This window comes from Podarcis pityusensis (genome assembly GCF_964106645.2).
Source record: "Podarcis pityusensis genome assembly, chromosome: 3".
In the NCBI taxonomy this organism is placed as follows: Eukaryota; Metazoa; Chordata; class Lepidosauria; order Squamata; family Lacertidae; genus Podarcis; species Podarcis pityusensis.
In genome coordinates this window covers 36,269,529-36,284,746 of record NC_138026.1, presented here as the reverse complement: position 1 = coordinate 36,284,746, position 15,218 = coordinate 36,269,529, and the positions used below count along the sequence as shown (strand labels likewise).

The 15,218-nt window shown below is 40.6% G+C and overlaps 1 protein-coding gene across 5 annotated transcripts in view; it reads right to left on the bottom strand.

The window, feature by feature from the left end:
- The window catches only part of ADGRB3 (adhesion G protein-coupled receptor B3), a 461,010-nt gene that overhangs the window by 189,531 nt on the left and 256,261 nt on the right, over positions 1-15,218 (bottom strand). For all 5 annotated transcript variants that reach the window (XM_080997952.1, XM_080997949.1, XM_080997948.1 and 2 more), the window contains 2 exons: positions 14,574-14,676; positions 4,243-4,286 (listed from right to left, as the gene is read on the bottom strand). In XM_080997952.1, the coding sequence (XP_080854078.1) occupies positions 4,243-4,286; positions 14,574-14,676 (147 nt within the window). The remainder of the gene's footprint in view (positions 1-4,242; positions 4,287-14,573; positions 14,677-15,218) is intronic.

The following is a 15,218-nucleotide window of genomic DNA, read 5'->3' as shown; positions in this document are numbered from 1 at the left end:
GCTGCCACGCTACCAGGAGATGAGCCACGACTTAAGTGTTATGTCTGAACTTGGGCTCATAGTTTGTCTCCCCAACACAAACCATGAGTGATAAACCAAACGCAAGCCTTGGTTACAGTTCACGGTTTGTTTTGGGAGAGACAAACCATGAGCCTGGATTCAGGCAAAATGCTAAGCTAAAGAACAGCTCGGGTCCTTGATTGTGCAGCAGGAGTGAGGGAGAACAGAAGAGTCTGCGATTTTCTTTCCGTGCACCAGCACGTTGCATGGTCCACCTTTAAACCATAGTTAAGCTTAACTGTAGTTTAAAGTGGTGTGCAAACTGGGCGCATGAATGCATGGCCCAGGATATGGCTATTGATTCTTCTGCTCATGGTGATCTTAGGCAATGCAATGAAATGAGGACCAGTTTCAGTTAAAGCTTTCCCCAGTTTTCTAGAGTCAGCAGTGAATAAGCAAGAACTACTGACTAGAAACAGTCCACTCTCTTGCTGGATCGGCGCCAAAGGGACTGCCAAATATAAACTGCAAAACAACCAAAGCAAAATGCCATTCATTTTTGAAGGCTGTGAGGACATCCCAGCTTTGTGTGATTTATAAACAGTGGATCAAGACTCTCAACCTGCCATATGTGGAAAATTTGATGTTATAGAATGGAATGTAAGTATAAACAGAGGGTGATAGAGACCTGGAGGGGGAAAAAAATCAGCCGTACTATTATGCATCTGTTCAATGGCACGACGCTGCACATTTTATTTAGATTTATATAGCCTAAGTATCCTTCCATGCTAGCACACTAGGAGCTTTCACTCTAATTCAAAGCCTACAGTATCAGAATACAAATTCCATAACATAATCAAATAGAGTAAAATACTCCATCATAAATCACTGCTGAGGGGGGAAAATAGTAATGAATCATAAAACAACCTCAGTTAACATTATGTCCTTACATTCTCCCCCCCCCCCACAAGAAGTTTAGAGAAAAAAGTGATAGCAAAATGAAAGGTGGGAAAAAAGAACACTTTTCTGACCTCTTGTGGGTGATGAGCTTAAGCTCTGAGGCAGGAGAAAAAAGCACCAGCTCCATAAAATGCATAAGCAGCATGCAGTTGCAAAAGCCATTTGATAAATTACAGAAGCGTAACAAATGGTACTTAGCATCAATCTTTTATGGTCCCACCTACTCTCGGATGACTAATGCATCTCCTGCTGGATCCCCCCCCCCCCCCCGGTTATTGAAAAGCTTTAAGCAGCTTCAAGGAGAGCCATTTTTAAAACTCCCAGTGAAATATTTCCTTGCCTGAAATTTGGAACCTTTTCCTAGCATAAGTTATTTTATGTCATTTTCAGGGATTCCTAAAATATGTTACTGAAAGACAGCCATGCTCTGCACGGGCAAAGGAAGAAGGAGAGGGGAGGAGAGATGGAGCCAGCCTGCACAAGAGCCCACCGCACTGCAGGGGGTGGCTGCAAAATGGAGCTAAATTATACAAGCTCAGCTCTCGACCCTCTTTCTTTTACAGTAGCATAGGTCTATATGCAGGAGCGAGCTATTGTTCTACTTATTGAGCATTCACCCTGGTTTGCTTGCACAAAACTTACACAGAGGCTAGATCATATCTGGTCTTTATTGAGCTTTCCTTCTGATTTGTTTGTGGGACAGCTATATGACTATGAGCATTTATCCTGCATGCATTCTGACTTCCCTGCGGGCTGTTTACATGTCTTCCTGTTAGTCGCTCATTCATTTCACACTTTTTAAAGGATTTCCAACCTGCAAAAAGTCCCATTTTTTATTTTTTTTAAGTGGATTTGTTCCACTAGGGTAACATAGTGTTTTGATCTTCTTTAAATACATGAACCTTAAGTCCTGGCATGTGACTGAATCACTCCTGCAAAATACTGACAGCCTAGAGGCACCCTTAATCATTGTCTTTTCCTTCTGAATCCCCGAGTATGTTTTAAATGTAGATGAGCACAGCTGGCAAGTGTACTAACTACTACCAAGTACATACTAAAATGCTGATATGCTTCTTCAGAATCAGTGGCTTTCTGTAGCACCCAAAATAGCAGCATGAAGTTGCTTTTTCTGACAGAAAGGTGGTTTATGAATCGCTTGTGGTAAAAAGCCCCCAATAATTCTGAAGCACCTTGTTAGTTTTTAAGGTGGAACATCATGAGACTCTTTGCTCTCCAAATGATAGGTACATGTACACATTACAAGAGACACATCAAGTTTCATTTGTGTGTGTGTGTGTGTGTGTGTGTGTGTCCATCCAGTTGAACAAAGACTAGCCAAAAACTGCAGGCTCGTACTGAAATGTACTGGCAGCAAATAAAACAGCCTCTTCACCTCTGACAACATCAGGCTCTTCCAGCTCAGCTCAGTGCTCACTCACTCTCTCTCAAATGAAGTTAATGAAATCATATGAGCAATACTGGGGTTCAGTGGGGCTGGCTTGCCCCTCTGACCACGGGTGTCCAGGGCCGCGAGCCATCACCGGGCCATGCATGCTATGTCATCACACCCCTAGCATGTATTATGTCATCATACCCCCCAGCGTGTGTGTGCTGACATCATCGCACCCTCTGGCATGCTGACATAATTTGCACACATAGCTGTGACACACTTGATGTCCCCTCATTTAAAATGTTGTGGGAGCCAGGGCACCTATGCTACAGTTGTAACCTCTTCTGGGGAGGTTCTGTAGAGAAACATAATGAAAATCAGTAATGTTGGGTGCCAAGCCAAGGGCCCCCAAAACTGTTCAGATCCATAACAGCGAGGATCCATTTGGGGGCACCAAATTTTGGCCTCGCTCAGGGTACCATCTTACCAAAGACTTCCAAAGTCTGCCCTTACACATGTGCCCAGTTACTGATTAGTAGGGCATTGGGAATAGACTTCTGAAACATAGGCATTAGAAAACCATCTCTGTAGTAACAAATGTATTGTTGCATAGTCAAATAAATATATTTGCACATTTATATATATGTTTGTGTGTGTATGTGTGTGTTATTGCACTATATAAAATCTGCAGCAAACAAGTGATGGAGAGAATTGCAAATCCTGAGTCATTTTCAGGACTTAGTTGTCTCTCAAAAGCTACTTCTGAAAAGAGGCTTGCAGGACTATCTCTCGCAGAAACTCATACTGTCAAACCATTCAAGACCACACTGGTAAAAAATGGGCCGAGTAGAGGTTAAAGTCATTCAACTGGTAATAAAGCAGCATAGTTTCCTAATATACATACAGAAATGCCTACAAGGAGAAAAAAAATGTGCAAAAATGTTTCTCTGTACACAGGAGAATTAATTAAGATGTAGCCTGCAACACTGAACTTCTTACAGTTCAATTTTGTGCTTGTTTACTTGAAGCCCCACTGCATTCAGTGGAGCTTACATCTAGGTAAGGGTACATAGGATTGTACCCTTGCATCCTACGCATGGGTACTCAGAAGTATGAGTATGTCCCACTGTCTACAATGGGTAAGCACTCATTAGTAAGTGTGCTTAGGATTGCAGCCTTGGTATATTCATTGATTTTAGTGAGAAAAAGATGGATCAGCCTATGATATTTAGTGATGGTTGAAAGAGAGCTACCACTAATTGCTACCATGAATCCAAATTATGCACACAAAAAAGCACACATGAACATCTCTATAACACTTGAAGTATTCATTTGCATTTTCTTTACACTAGTACAGGAAACCTTACCTCTTAATCGTTTATTTGACAAACTGGAAAGAATCTAGTAATAAATATATTTTAAGCTATCAGTTTTGAAATCAGTAACTGGAATCCATTACATCAACCAAAGGAAGTATTAGATATTCTTAGTTTAAAAGTCGACACTGTACTCAATATGTTGCCCAGCAACCAACTCTCCAGTAACGAAAGCAGAGACAGGCATTTAATCCTCAGGCATCATCTTGAAATCATGTGTTTCTGTAAAGATTTCCATGCACATCTAGGCACTGCCACAACCACATGGGTATAGTGATTTCTAACAGATCTATGCCATGACACATGACAGCACACAAATGTGCATGATTTCTAATATTTTAGTATGAATATCTAAAGCGAAAACATTGAAATTAGCTCTGCAGCCTATCAGTGCTGTTATGTATTTAGTTCCTAGTGCCTCATAATGATGCCTTTTTATCTACTGGATACATAAATATTCTGATGTGATCTGGAATATTAAATCCCAAGTAATAGCAATAAACATCTGTTACTTACATTTTTGAATCATCCCATAGTGCACAATAGGGATTCAATGTGCCCTGAAACAAATAATAATCACCCATCAAAATTTGTTCTTTGCTGACAGAGATAACGAATGGTTATGACCAAATGTACAGAATTTTAAATGGAAAAAAACATGCTCAACCCTAAATTTTTAAAAAGGAAGATTTGCTCTGCAAAGGCAATCATTTCACAATCCTTGTGAATCAAAGGATCCCATCACCCACCCGTCATCACAGTGTAGGAATGTGGAAGACCAGAATGCAGAAGAGAAGCAGCACATGTTCTTTTCTAGTTGAAGAACTCAAATGTCAAAGGCTGGTGTTGTCAAACTATTAATTGTCCAATTATATATTGGGCAAACTAGCTACACCCAATCGTGTCCTGAGACCTGCAGATGCAATTTGCACATGCTGCAGCATTTATATTTTGCAACTGCTAATTGGTGCTTCCTCTTATCTCCATAACAGCTCACATTGTACTAAAAACATTAATATTTGATTGCAAAACTTAGGTAGATTCTTAAAAATCCCACTCTCTGAAAGATGCTGCCTTCGTGGCACTAAAACAGGTCAAATTCATCACACACATTTATTTTATTGCCCATTTTATGCAAAAATATGTAAGTATTTGGCCCCCTTGTTGAAGGAGGGAATTTATCACACTGACTCTTCCAGGGTGTCTTATCTGCTGAACAATTGTAGTAAGGACGTTGTGGAGAATGTGACAAGATTTTTGAGTGACACTATAAAATTACATCACCATAGGTCCTAAGAGCCATTTTCATACCTCACAATGTCTGGACAGTTTTATCCTAAAGTATCTCCCACTATGTTTCGTTAACTATGTTGCGTTCTGATCTATGTATACGATGCACTTTTTCTATGCAAAGAGACTGACTGATTGATTGCAAAACTCAGCTTTTTAAAATAATAACAACAAAAAGACTGATGGAAATAGGGGATATCTACTGGTTGGCATGAAATGAGCCTGGTTTGGCTGCTCTCATTATAAACACTAGCAGAAAAAGTACTTGGGAAGCTGTATGTAAACAACTCCATAAACAGCATTTCGTATTTGGCTGCAGACCAGGTCATTCTGACCTAAACTGCTGAAAAAGTGCAAAAAAGAAGCAGCTTTCCCTTAGATTTTGCTACTTCGTTTCTTTATTGATTTGGAAACTTTATTCCTGGTGTCCGGAAATTACTGAAAACCTCCTCTTTAAATGCCTGCCTCTGGATCAGCCATCTTATGTCCAAACAGCATAGATAGTGAAACAGATCATATAAAGTCTTTTGTGACAGTTCCACTCCGGCAAATTCAAGCAGGATATGTACCCTAGCAGGCTGCTGATTAGTTTGAGGTTTCAGCCGGAAATGTGTGTGGGGAGGTCTGTGCTTCAGAGAGGGGCAACAAAGGACAGGGCGATAGTGGTAGTCTCCTGTCTGTGGAGTGTTCTCCTCAGTAAGGTCTGCCTAGCACTGACACTTATGTATTTTTTGGTACCAGGTGAAAACTATTATCTCAGGCAGTTTATGGAACATGATGACTTGGTTGCTATAGCTTATTCGCTGGTGACTTTCTAAATAGTTGAGAACATTTTTGTTTTCTTTTACTTTTGAAAGGCTTTTTTAATCCTACAATGGTCTATGGCTGTTTAAAACCTCTGTTTCAAATTTGTCATAATTCATCTAGAGACTGCTACTATTAAGCAACTAACAAGTTAAATGAATAAATGAATGAATACATAAATAAATAGTTCCTCTTCCCCCTTCACTTTTCCAGGCTTTTTGTTTTAAATATCAGCCTCCTGATGCTATATTTGTATATGGTTTTGACAACCGAGCATAAGAAGTGTCCTGGAGAGCATGAAATATAGCTTTCTGATTGGACTAATGAAAGATAAATGGAAAATACCATAGTTCATTTCCAGAAAGGCCTCTGCATCCAAATTCCCTCCAGGATGGGCAAAAGAGTATTGCATGAATTGAAAAAACCACAACACACAACTGCATCTTGCTCTGGGTAGCATGTATACTGCAATTAGTGCTGAAATGGGTCTGCTTATCTCCTAACAGATGGTTGGCATGATCAGTTTTGATTATGCAGATCACCTGTCTGGGAAAAGGTTCTGAATTCAAGCCTGACATCTCTACTGTAGCATGCAAACAAGGATATTCCTGGTTCAAAGCCTACTTCTGTCATGAACTCTCCAGGCTGCACTAGGCAAACTACTGTTATCTCAGCCACAGCAACTTCTGTCTGACTTGAGAGGAAGTCAGGATGTCAAACTAAGCTGTTGCAGTAGTTCACACACATTATGTTCCGTTTCTGTCTTGATTTTAGCACAGAAATGGCTTTGGCAATATGGTCACCGTGATGGATGACCTATGCTGGGAGAAGAACAGGGAAAGGGCAAGCTTGCTTTTGACTCTACCCATGATGGTATCCTTCCATATAGGCTGCCCAGATTAGGTGATGGGTACACTGCCTCATTGTGCTTCCATTCCTTTCTAGAAGTCTGTTTCCAGAAGGTGGTGCTGGTGAACCGTGGTTTAGTATTATGCCTGACATACTACAGAGTTTCCATTCCTCACACTCCTATCTGCCTCTAAAGGGATAGGTATAGCAGAATAGTGACTAGAGTTGTTTCTAGATGTGGAAGATGAACGACTTGGTGCAGAAGTGTAATGTGGCTGATCAGTCCATGGCAGTCATCTTTTGATCAAACCCATAGGTTTGGCAGACAGGTTATGACTAGTATCCTTTCATACTGGGATCCCGTCACTCAGGTATTATGTCTGTTAAACACAATTCTCACCGAAGTTGCAGTTTTTGAAAAACATCTTAAGTCTCCAACATTCATCTGATCATAGTGATTAAATTAAGCAATAAAGAAATTGTTTAACAAATCATACATTGAATAACATTGAGCTGTTATTCATGTAACATGAGAAAAGAGTAATTGAATAAAGAAAGTCAGGATTTTATTTCTTATTCAGTAATTTAATTAAATAATTAGCCCGTTTAATTGGTGGCATGAACATGAGTGCTTTGTGAGCTGTTAATACAGAACATTCAATGTCTATGGATGAAACAAAATTATCTTCACCTTATTAAGTAAAGTACAAAGTTCAAAGACAAACTGTGCTGAATGAAGACATTTTAATTAGAAAAATTACTATCTATTCTTAAATTCAGGTAAATTATGGCAAAGGAGAAAAAAGAAAATCATTAAGATAGCAAGTGGGGCGGGGGCAAAGATACTGATTAATTAGCAATGGCATTTTCAACTAACGTTTTTATCTTCCTCTCCTTTATGCAGCAATATCAACAAAATCCTATTACACAAAGACATAACAAGATCTCAGTCTCAGACATTTACATTAGGGTTGGGGAATCTGCAGTCCTCCAGATGTTGTTGGACTCCCAACTTCCATCAGCCCCAGTCAACATGGCCACTAGTCAGGAATGGTGGAAGTTTAGTCCAAGAACACCTGTATAGCCATAGCTCACTTGAGTCCCCCTCCCCAATTTACACAGCCAAGTCCACTGGAGTGGACAATTCCAATCCAGTGATGGTATTTGTGAATCTATGGAGGGCTTCTGAAAATTCCCTCAACTGAATTGGTGGCTGGATTCAACTAAGTACTTCTGCTAGTGGGAGCCAGTGCAAGGCCTCCTGCTAGTGCAATGGAGCCTTCTCCTCATTTCCCCTGCAAATGGCTCTGGGGTCTTGGAGAGATACCTAGAACTGCATGCTGGGAAAGGGGAGGTTGCTCCACGAGGCAAGCATAAATGCATGCACTGAGGGAATGTTTGTTTTAGCAGAACCCTGAATTCCTCCCTTTGAGTTTTAAGTTACCTAGTTTTGTCTCTGAAGTATGAGAAACTATCTACAGTATCTTTTTTTTCATTTCTGAATTGTGTACAAAGCATGGTACATTCTGTTCATAACTTCAATGCCCTTCAGTTCATTTGCATATTTCCCCACACTGTGCATCATCAAATGCTGCAAAAAAGAAGAAAAAAAGTAATCCTGATGTGGCATGTTTCCATCAAGATTTATTTTTGTAGACACATTGTTTCATCAATGCACACATTATGCGTAGGAACCAAAGATACTGATGCTCTGAAAGCTATGGCAAACTGCATGTGCTCCATATCCAGGGATAGTTTTAGAAATTCACCACTCAGTTACACTAGAATTCAGGAGGAGTGTAATTGTCATGAACTGGCAGGACAACAGGGAGGGGGAAGAGGATCCTGGCAAAGGATGTAGCTGAGACTGGAACATACCAGGGCAAACTGGGAATGGGGAAGGAGAGGTTGGTGTAGGAAGTACTCACAAGGTGATGATGGATGACCAGGGGATGGTGGTCAGTGTCCAGTGTCTCCATGAACATTGCAGGCTCTGAAGCGAAGCGTAATAAGCAGTGGGTGGGGTGCTCTGGGAGGCTGAGGCAGGCAAGATCCTACCACCCAGCTCCCTAGCTGGCCAAGTGGGGCTCGCTAGCTCTGGGAGGAGGGGTGTAATTCCTCAGCTGGAGTAGGCTTGGAACAGGTGAGGGTCTCATGCTTCATCAAGCCCAGATGTTGCAATCAACATGCAAAGTACAAAAGGGCAGCAGAGGTGAGGTGCTGGGTCTGCTCAACTGCCCATGCTGATGGACCTCAGTTTGGATGCTCAAGGATCTCTGTGGGACTGCACTTTGTTTGTACTTTGGACATGTTGATTGATGCTGGACTGGGTACTTGACATACTAACTTGCTCCCAGGTAGGCCAGGGGTTCAGGACAGAAACGCAGGGCAGAGTGAACCAAAGAAACAATAAAGGAATGGAATGGGGAAAATACTCTCAACGCAGTCCGTGATGTTGCTCTGTTGCTATTCCCCATTCTTACCTTTAGATATTATTCTGCTAGTGTTAGATGTTTTCCTAGTTAAGAACAGATTTTCATTTATTAACATTTCAGCAGAGGCGTGGTTTGTATGTTAGTAAATTCATGTTCATGAGTAAAGTGTTATGCAAAGGGCATGATTGCTGGTTTCACATCACATGTTGCCCCGGTAATTCATGATGAAGAAAAAGTGTGTGTGTGTGTGTGTGTGTGTGTGTGTGCGCACACATGTAAGAGACAGAAGAATGGGGCATCACAATTCCACGACCATACCTTAGCTTGTAGTGTTGATCAACCTGTCTCATGTGATTACCAAACTTCATAAATTGAGGAAAGTGTAGAATGGTTTTGGGGGAAGCAGCAACTATGCTGCTAAGGTAACATATGAACAAGCTCACAGAGAGCAAACCGACAAATGTGGAATATTCAAAGAGTGTTGTAGTATCACTTGAGAAAAGACCCCAATAAAGTTCAACGCATTGAGTCCCAGAGATGTCAGTGCTTCGAAACTCCATTAAAGATGGTATTTCTTACATAGATTCTGGCAGATATTAGGCAATGATTCCTGAATGGATTGACTTTGCCTATATGAAGTCTCTCACCCCTTTACTATTGAGTTCACTCAAGGGACTGAATCCGACCTGCTGTCTGAAGAAAATGGAGATTTTGGATTCAAACAGAGCCAAAAGAAAACGACACCTCTTCCAGGATGTTATTGACAAGACTATTGCTTTCCTGCCTTGTCAGCGCTTCCTGGCCCTGTGTTAATATGGTAGTCATTAATATCCTGTTACAGAAAGGTAGACAAAGCCAAATGACAATCAATGCCCTGCATTTTCTGCTGCCAGAATCAAGCTAATAAACATTTTAAAGAACTGGCAAGAGGCAAACGCTATGTCAGTAGATTACTGAAAAGAACAATAAAATAAACAAGCTGAAAAAAGGTTTCTAAAAATGGCTTTCAAAGACGTTCGTTTAACCTTCCCATGGCCTTGATGCTATTGGCCATTTTTTAATTACTTATATGGAGTTTATCTGTTGATTCCTACACTGATACAGTTTAGTGACACTATTCTGATTCTTTCTTCTTATCTCAACATGGTGACCAAAGTCACTACAACCTTTTCCACATGCTGCCCCATTCCCCTTTACTTACAGTTAACCCTTAGAGTCCAATCCACTAACTGGTTTTATGGCAAAGCTACAGATAGGGGAGAAACTTAAACAAATTTGCACTACCTAATTTACACTTTCCATAGCAGTATGAGAGCCAAAACAAAGTTATCCTTCAAAATTTGCACTTCTCTGAATTTTACAGTGCAGCTCTCCAGCTTGGGAATGCGTACAAAAATGCATACAGTGGTACCTCTGGTTAAGAACTGAATTCGTTCCGGAGGTCCGTTCTTAACCTGAAACTGTTCTTAACCTGAGGGTACCACTTTAGCTAATGGGGCCTCTCACTGCCACTGCTGTGCGATTTCTGTTTTCATCCTGAGGTAAAGTTCTTAAACCAAGGTACTACTTCCGGGTTAGTGTAGTCCGTAACCTGAAGCATTTGTAACCCAAGGTACCACTGTATACTGAATGTAGATTCACATATCCTTAGGCACAACCCAACCAGAGTTAAGCCATTCTAAGTCTCATTGTTTTCAGTGGGACAGTTTAGCATGTGGTTAAGTCTCTTCTATTGAATTCAATTAAATCTAAAAGTGCTTAATATCGGTTGGGTTGTGCATGTAACTTTTTTAATTAGCCATGGCTAATGAGCCCATATGGATACAATTTAAACCAAAAATAAAGATGCCTTCCTGTAGGTTTTCCCTGAATACTTTTTCAAAATATAAATTGAGGCTTTTTTGGACCTTTTTTTTAGGTTCAACATATACCGTAGCTTCCTAGACTCTGTTCTTTGTACTACATATATTATGTTTCTAGAACTAGTATGTTTTTCAGGTATAAAAGCTGCTTCTGTATGTCATGAAATCTCAACATTTTAAGTAACTTGCATCTAGATGCATGTCTGTCAATCACGCACAAATGCAATCATGCATTTGTGATTTGCTATGGGAAGAGAACACCAGAGTGGCAAAACTGAAATGCAATCATCACATGATTGTCTACAGATGGTTTGCAACTTAATTTCACATCCATGGTATTTAGATGTAAAGTGACCACAAATAAACTGATAAATGGATCATAATAATAACTCAAATGCTTATTTTCAACAACAAAGTCTTTATCCCTTAGTGAGGACTTCTGGTATCAGAAGACTTGGAGCTTTGTAAGTTTAACTGCAAAGCCACAATCTGGTGTGCTGCTTTTGAGCTGAGAAGCAATCTGTATTGAAGCAGTCCCTATTGTATAGCTAGAAAAACTCTAGCTATGCAGATTTTCCTTGAGTTCCCTCATGCCTCCAGGATGTGAGAAGGTCAGAATGGTTCTCCAACAATGAACGTATCTTAGATGTTGAGCACCAACACAATCTAGGCTCAACCTGCAATGATACTCTAATTGATGGAGTGCTCCAGACAGACAAACCAGCCAACTATCTTTCTGAACTCTTGGTCTGAAAGCAATTCATAGCCTTCATGCTGGCATGCTTAAATGCCATCCCTTCAGCAGTCCTGTAGGGAAGATACACAAACACTCACTCCCACACATGCAGTTGCCCCAGAGACTCTAGAGAGGTCAAGTAGGCGACCCATGTCCTCCTGCACTGCTCCTTTTACATGACTTGCATAAAACCTTTATTGAACATTTCTTATTAGAGCTGCCAGGATGATTAGATGTATTTTATGTCCTTCAACTCCTCTTCAAACCATGTATCCATCAGTGTGGCCTACCTACAGCAAATAAATCCCACCATGATCTGATCCCAGCCACTCTGTAATTTCCCTTCTTGGAGTTTATTTTCTCTTTGTGTGTGTGTGTTTTTATCTACCTTATTTTATTTCATTCCAGATTTTGCTATTATACACAGTTGGATAATGTGTTTTATGTGTTTCCTATTTTGATTCTTTGGTACTAGTCATTGAACACAACAATAAAGATTTTATTTGACGTGAGAGTCATTCAGCTAGTGGCCTGAAATATGTGGGATGCAGATTCCCACTGGCATTGCTAGATAGGTGGTAAAACATATTCTGTATTGCACAATATATTGAGTATACTACATTAGGCACTATAGTACAGTGAATAAGAAAATCGCTTTGAATGCTTTGACTTCACATGCTCATCTGCATTGGATCTATGTCTGTAGTTACTGATATAGTAAGGAGGCCTATCTGTAACTGAAATTTGTGAATGCTTCTAGAACTTTTTTGTGTTCAGAATTCTGTTAAGAAAGTCCTGCCAAAGATGTTTGTTTACTACACTATACAAATGTGAGAAAGTGTAAAGTATTCAGCAAGGCTCTCAGATGTATAAATTTCTGAACATGAAAAGAAATCTGTCTGCATATAGGAAAAGGGATTTTTGGACCTCTCAGCAAGCTTAGGCTCTACACTGGAAATCAAGTTGGAAGCTTCCTCAAGTTTTAAAAGCACAAAATAAATAATACATGGGGCCAGTTCAGGTCCTTATCAGGCAATGACCCAATTCCCATGGAAAATGAGGAGAGTGCACCTCTTCTCTTTTGCATCTAATGCAGGGCCGTCTTTCTCACATGCAGGGCCGTCTTTAGCATATGCGCCACCAGGGTGCAAAGATCCGCCCCCAAATTTAAAATTGTTGAGCTTATTTTGGGAGGGTGGAAGCCAAAGTTGTTGACCATTTTTAAACAACGACGGAGTGGAAGAAACTGCTTTTCTTTCCTGACTCGTCGGGAAAATTTGACGCTATGGAGTAGCAGAGCGGCAGAGGAGGGGGGCAGGGAATTTCGCTCCATTGATTTTCACTGCCAATCAAGAGAGACCAGTATACAGTAGGTATTCATTTGGTGCCCCCCAGAATTCAGCGCCCGGGTGCCCCGCACCCCTTACACCCCTGGGTAAAGACGGCCCTGATCACATGTGACATGAGCATTCCATATGGAGGCGTGCATGCATGGGGGCCCAGTCCAAAGGATTATTCTCCCTCAAAACTTAAAAGTTTGTGGGGAAAGTATCTATCTTACTAAGTTTACTTGAGTACAGTCTTGTGGGTGGAGTGTGTGCATAACATGTTACATTATGCGTGTTGTGGAAAGGGGCATGCACCAACCCTGGGAATTTGTCTTGCCAATTTCAGTGATTCCATGCATGAGGGTAGGTACTGTGTGGCTCCATCAACCAAACTAGTGCAGCCAATAGAGGTCATGAGAGTTGTAGCCCAATACCATCTGTAGGGTGGCCATGAGAATACCAACCCTGCCATACACCAGCTGAAAAAGCTATGAGAAAGGTAATCATCTTCCTACCTCAAAATCACATGATACTTTGATGATGTCTAACCACCCAATATCAATATATATCACATTATACAGTTGAAGCCAAGGATTCACACAAATCCTTACAAAGTCAAATATATACATTGAAATGTTAGTATGGTTTAGCAGTAGAACATAGCCTAGGGAAATCAAGTGCTCAAACAAGGCAGTTTCTATTTACTTGCGATTGAATTAAACTCTGCTGCTTTAGAAGGTAAAGGTAAAGGACCCCTGACAGTTAAGTTCAGTCACGAATGACTCGGGGTTGTGGCGCTCGTCTCGCTTTACTGGCTGAGGGAGACGGCGTTTGTCCGCAGACAGATTTTCCAGGTCATGCGGCAAGCATGACTAAGCCGCTTCTGGTGAAACCAGAGCAGGGCACGGAAACGCTGTTTACCTTTCCGCCGGAGCAGTACCTATTTATCGACTTGCACTTTGATGTGCTTTCGAACTGCTAGGTTGCAGGAGCTGGGACTGAGCAACAGGCTCTCACCCTGTCACAGGAATTAGAACCACCAACCCTCCGATCGGCAAGCCCAAGGCTCAGTGGTTTACACCACAGCGCCACCCGCGTCCCCTTTAGAGACACACAATTAACTCGGGAAATTGTGAGATCTGTGCAATGGATCTAGTTTTAATATAGGGGTGGCTGCTCTATTATATCAAGGATATGGCTATTCTCTGACCCTCCAGATATTGTTGGACTCCTACCTTTCACCAGCCCAAGGCAGCATAGACAATGGTTAAGGATGGTGGGAGTTATAGCCCACCAACATCTGGGAGACAAAAGGTTAACAACACCTTATGGGACTGCAGTAAGGTAAAGCATTGATTTCAGTATGAATTAAAGTTGCAATATAAAAGCAGCAACTCCAACAAAAGGAAAAAAATAGATAAATCTAATGGGTTGATTAAGAATTTAACAAAACAGTTATTTCAATACATTCTTTGTTTTTTATAAAAGAGTATAAATAATGAGTTGTATAATAATAATGAACATTCACTACATCAATACTTACATTAGCCAAATGAGCTAACTCTATCTCTAGAAAGGAATCGGATGTTTTGGGCTCAGGCCTTATGGTCACCACAATGATTTTGGAATTTACAACTGTATAATTTCTGAAAAAGAACAGTTAAAAAACACAACATTTATTAAAACCTCAATATGATGCAATCAAGCAAAGAGAGAATATGATTAGATGAGAATTTAAATTAATATCCCTACATGCCATTTATTGTAAATACAATTCCCCCTGTTCTTAGACCTGGTGAAGAATTAAAGAAAGCCCTCGTGCTGATCCAAGAGCCATTCCTTAAGTATGATTCATTGATTAAAGAGACAGATTGACAACACAAACCTTCAGGCAGGTCTTTAAATGGCTGTAAATTCATTTATCTCAAGGTGAACTCAGTAGGCTTGTTTTACACAAAACAAAACATATTTCTTGCAAAGTTCTGGCCTGGCTGTTTTGCTGACTGCTAACTGAAAAAGTTAAGATGGATGACAGCAATGAGTTTCCTCAGAATCAATTTTTCTGATCTATAACCAGAGAGACTTAAAACCCATTTCATTCCATATATGAATGAACAACGAGATCGTTCGAAAGATACCCAAGGGTTTCAATTCACAGATCACTTACGCTGGTGAGGCCCCGTTGTTT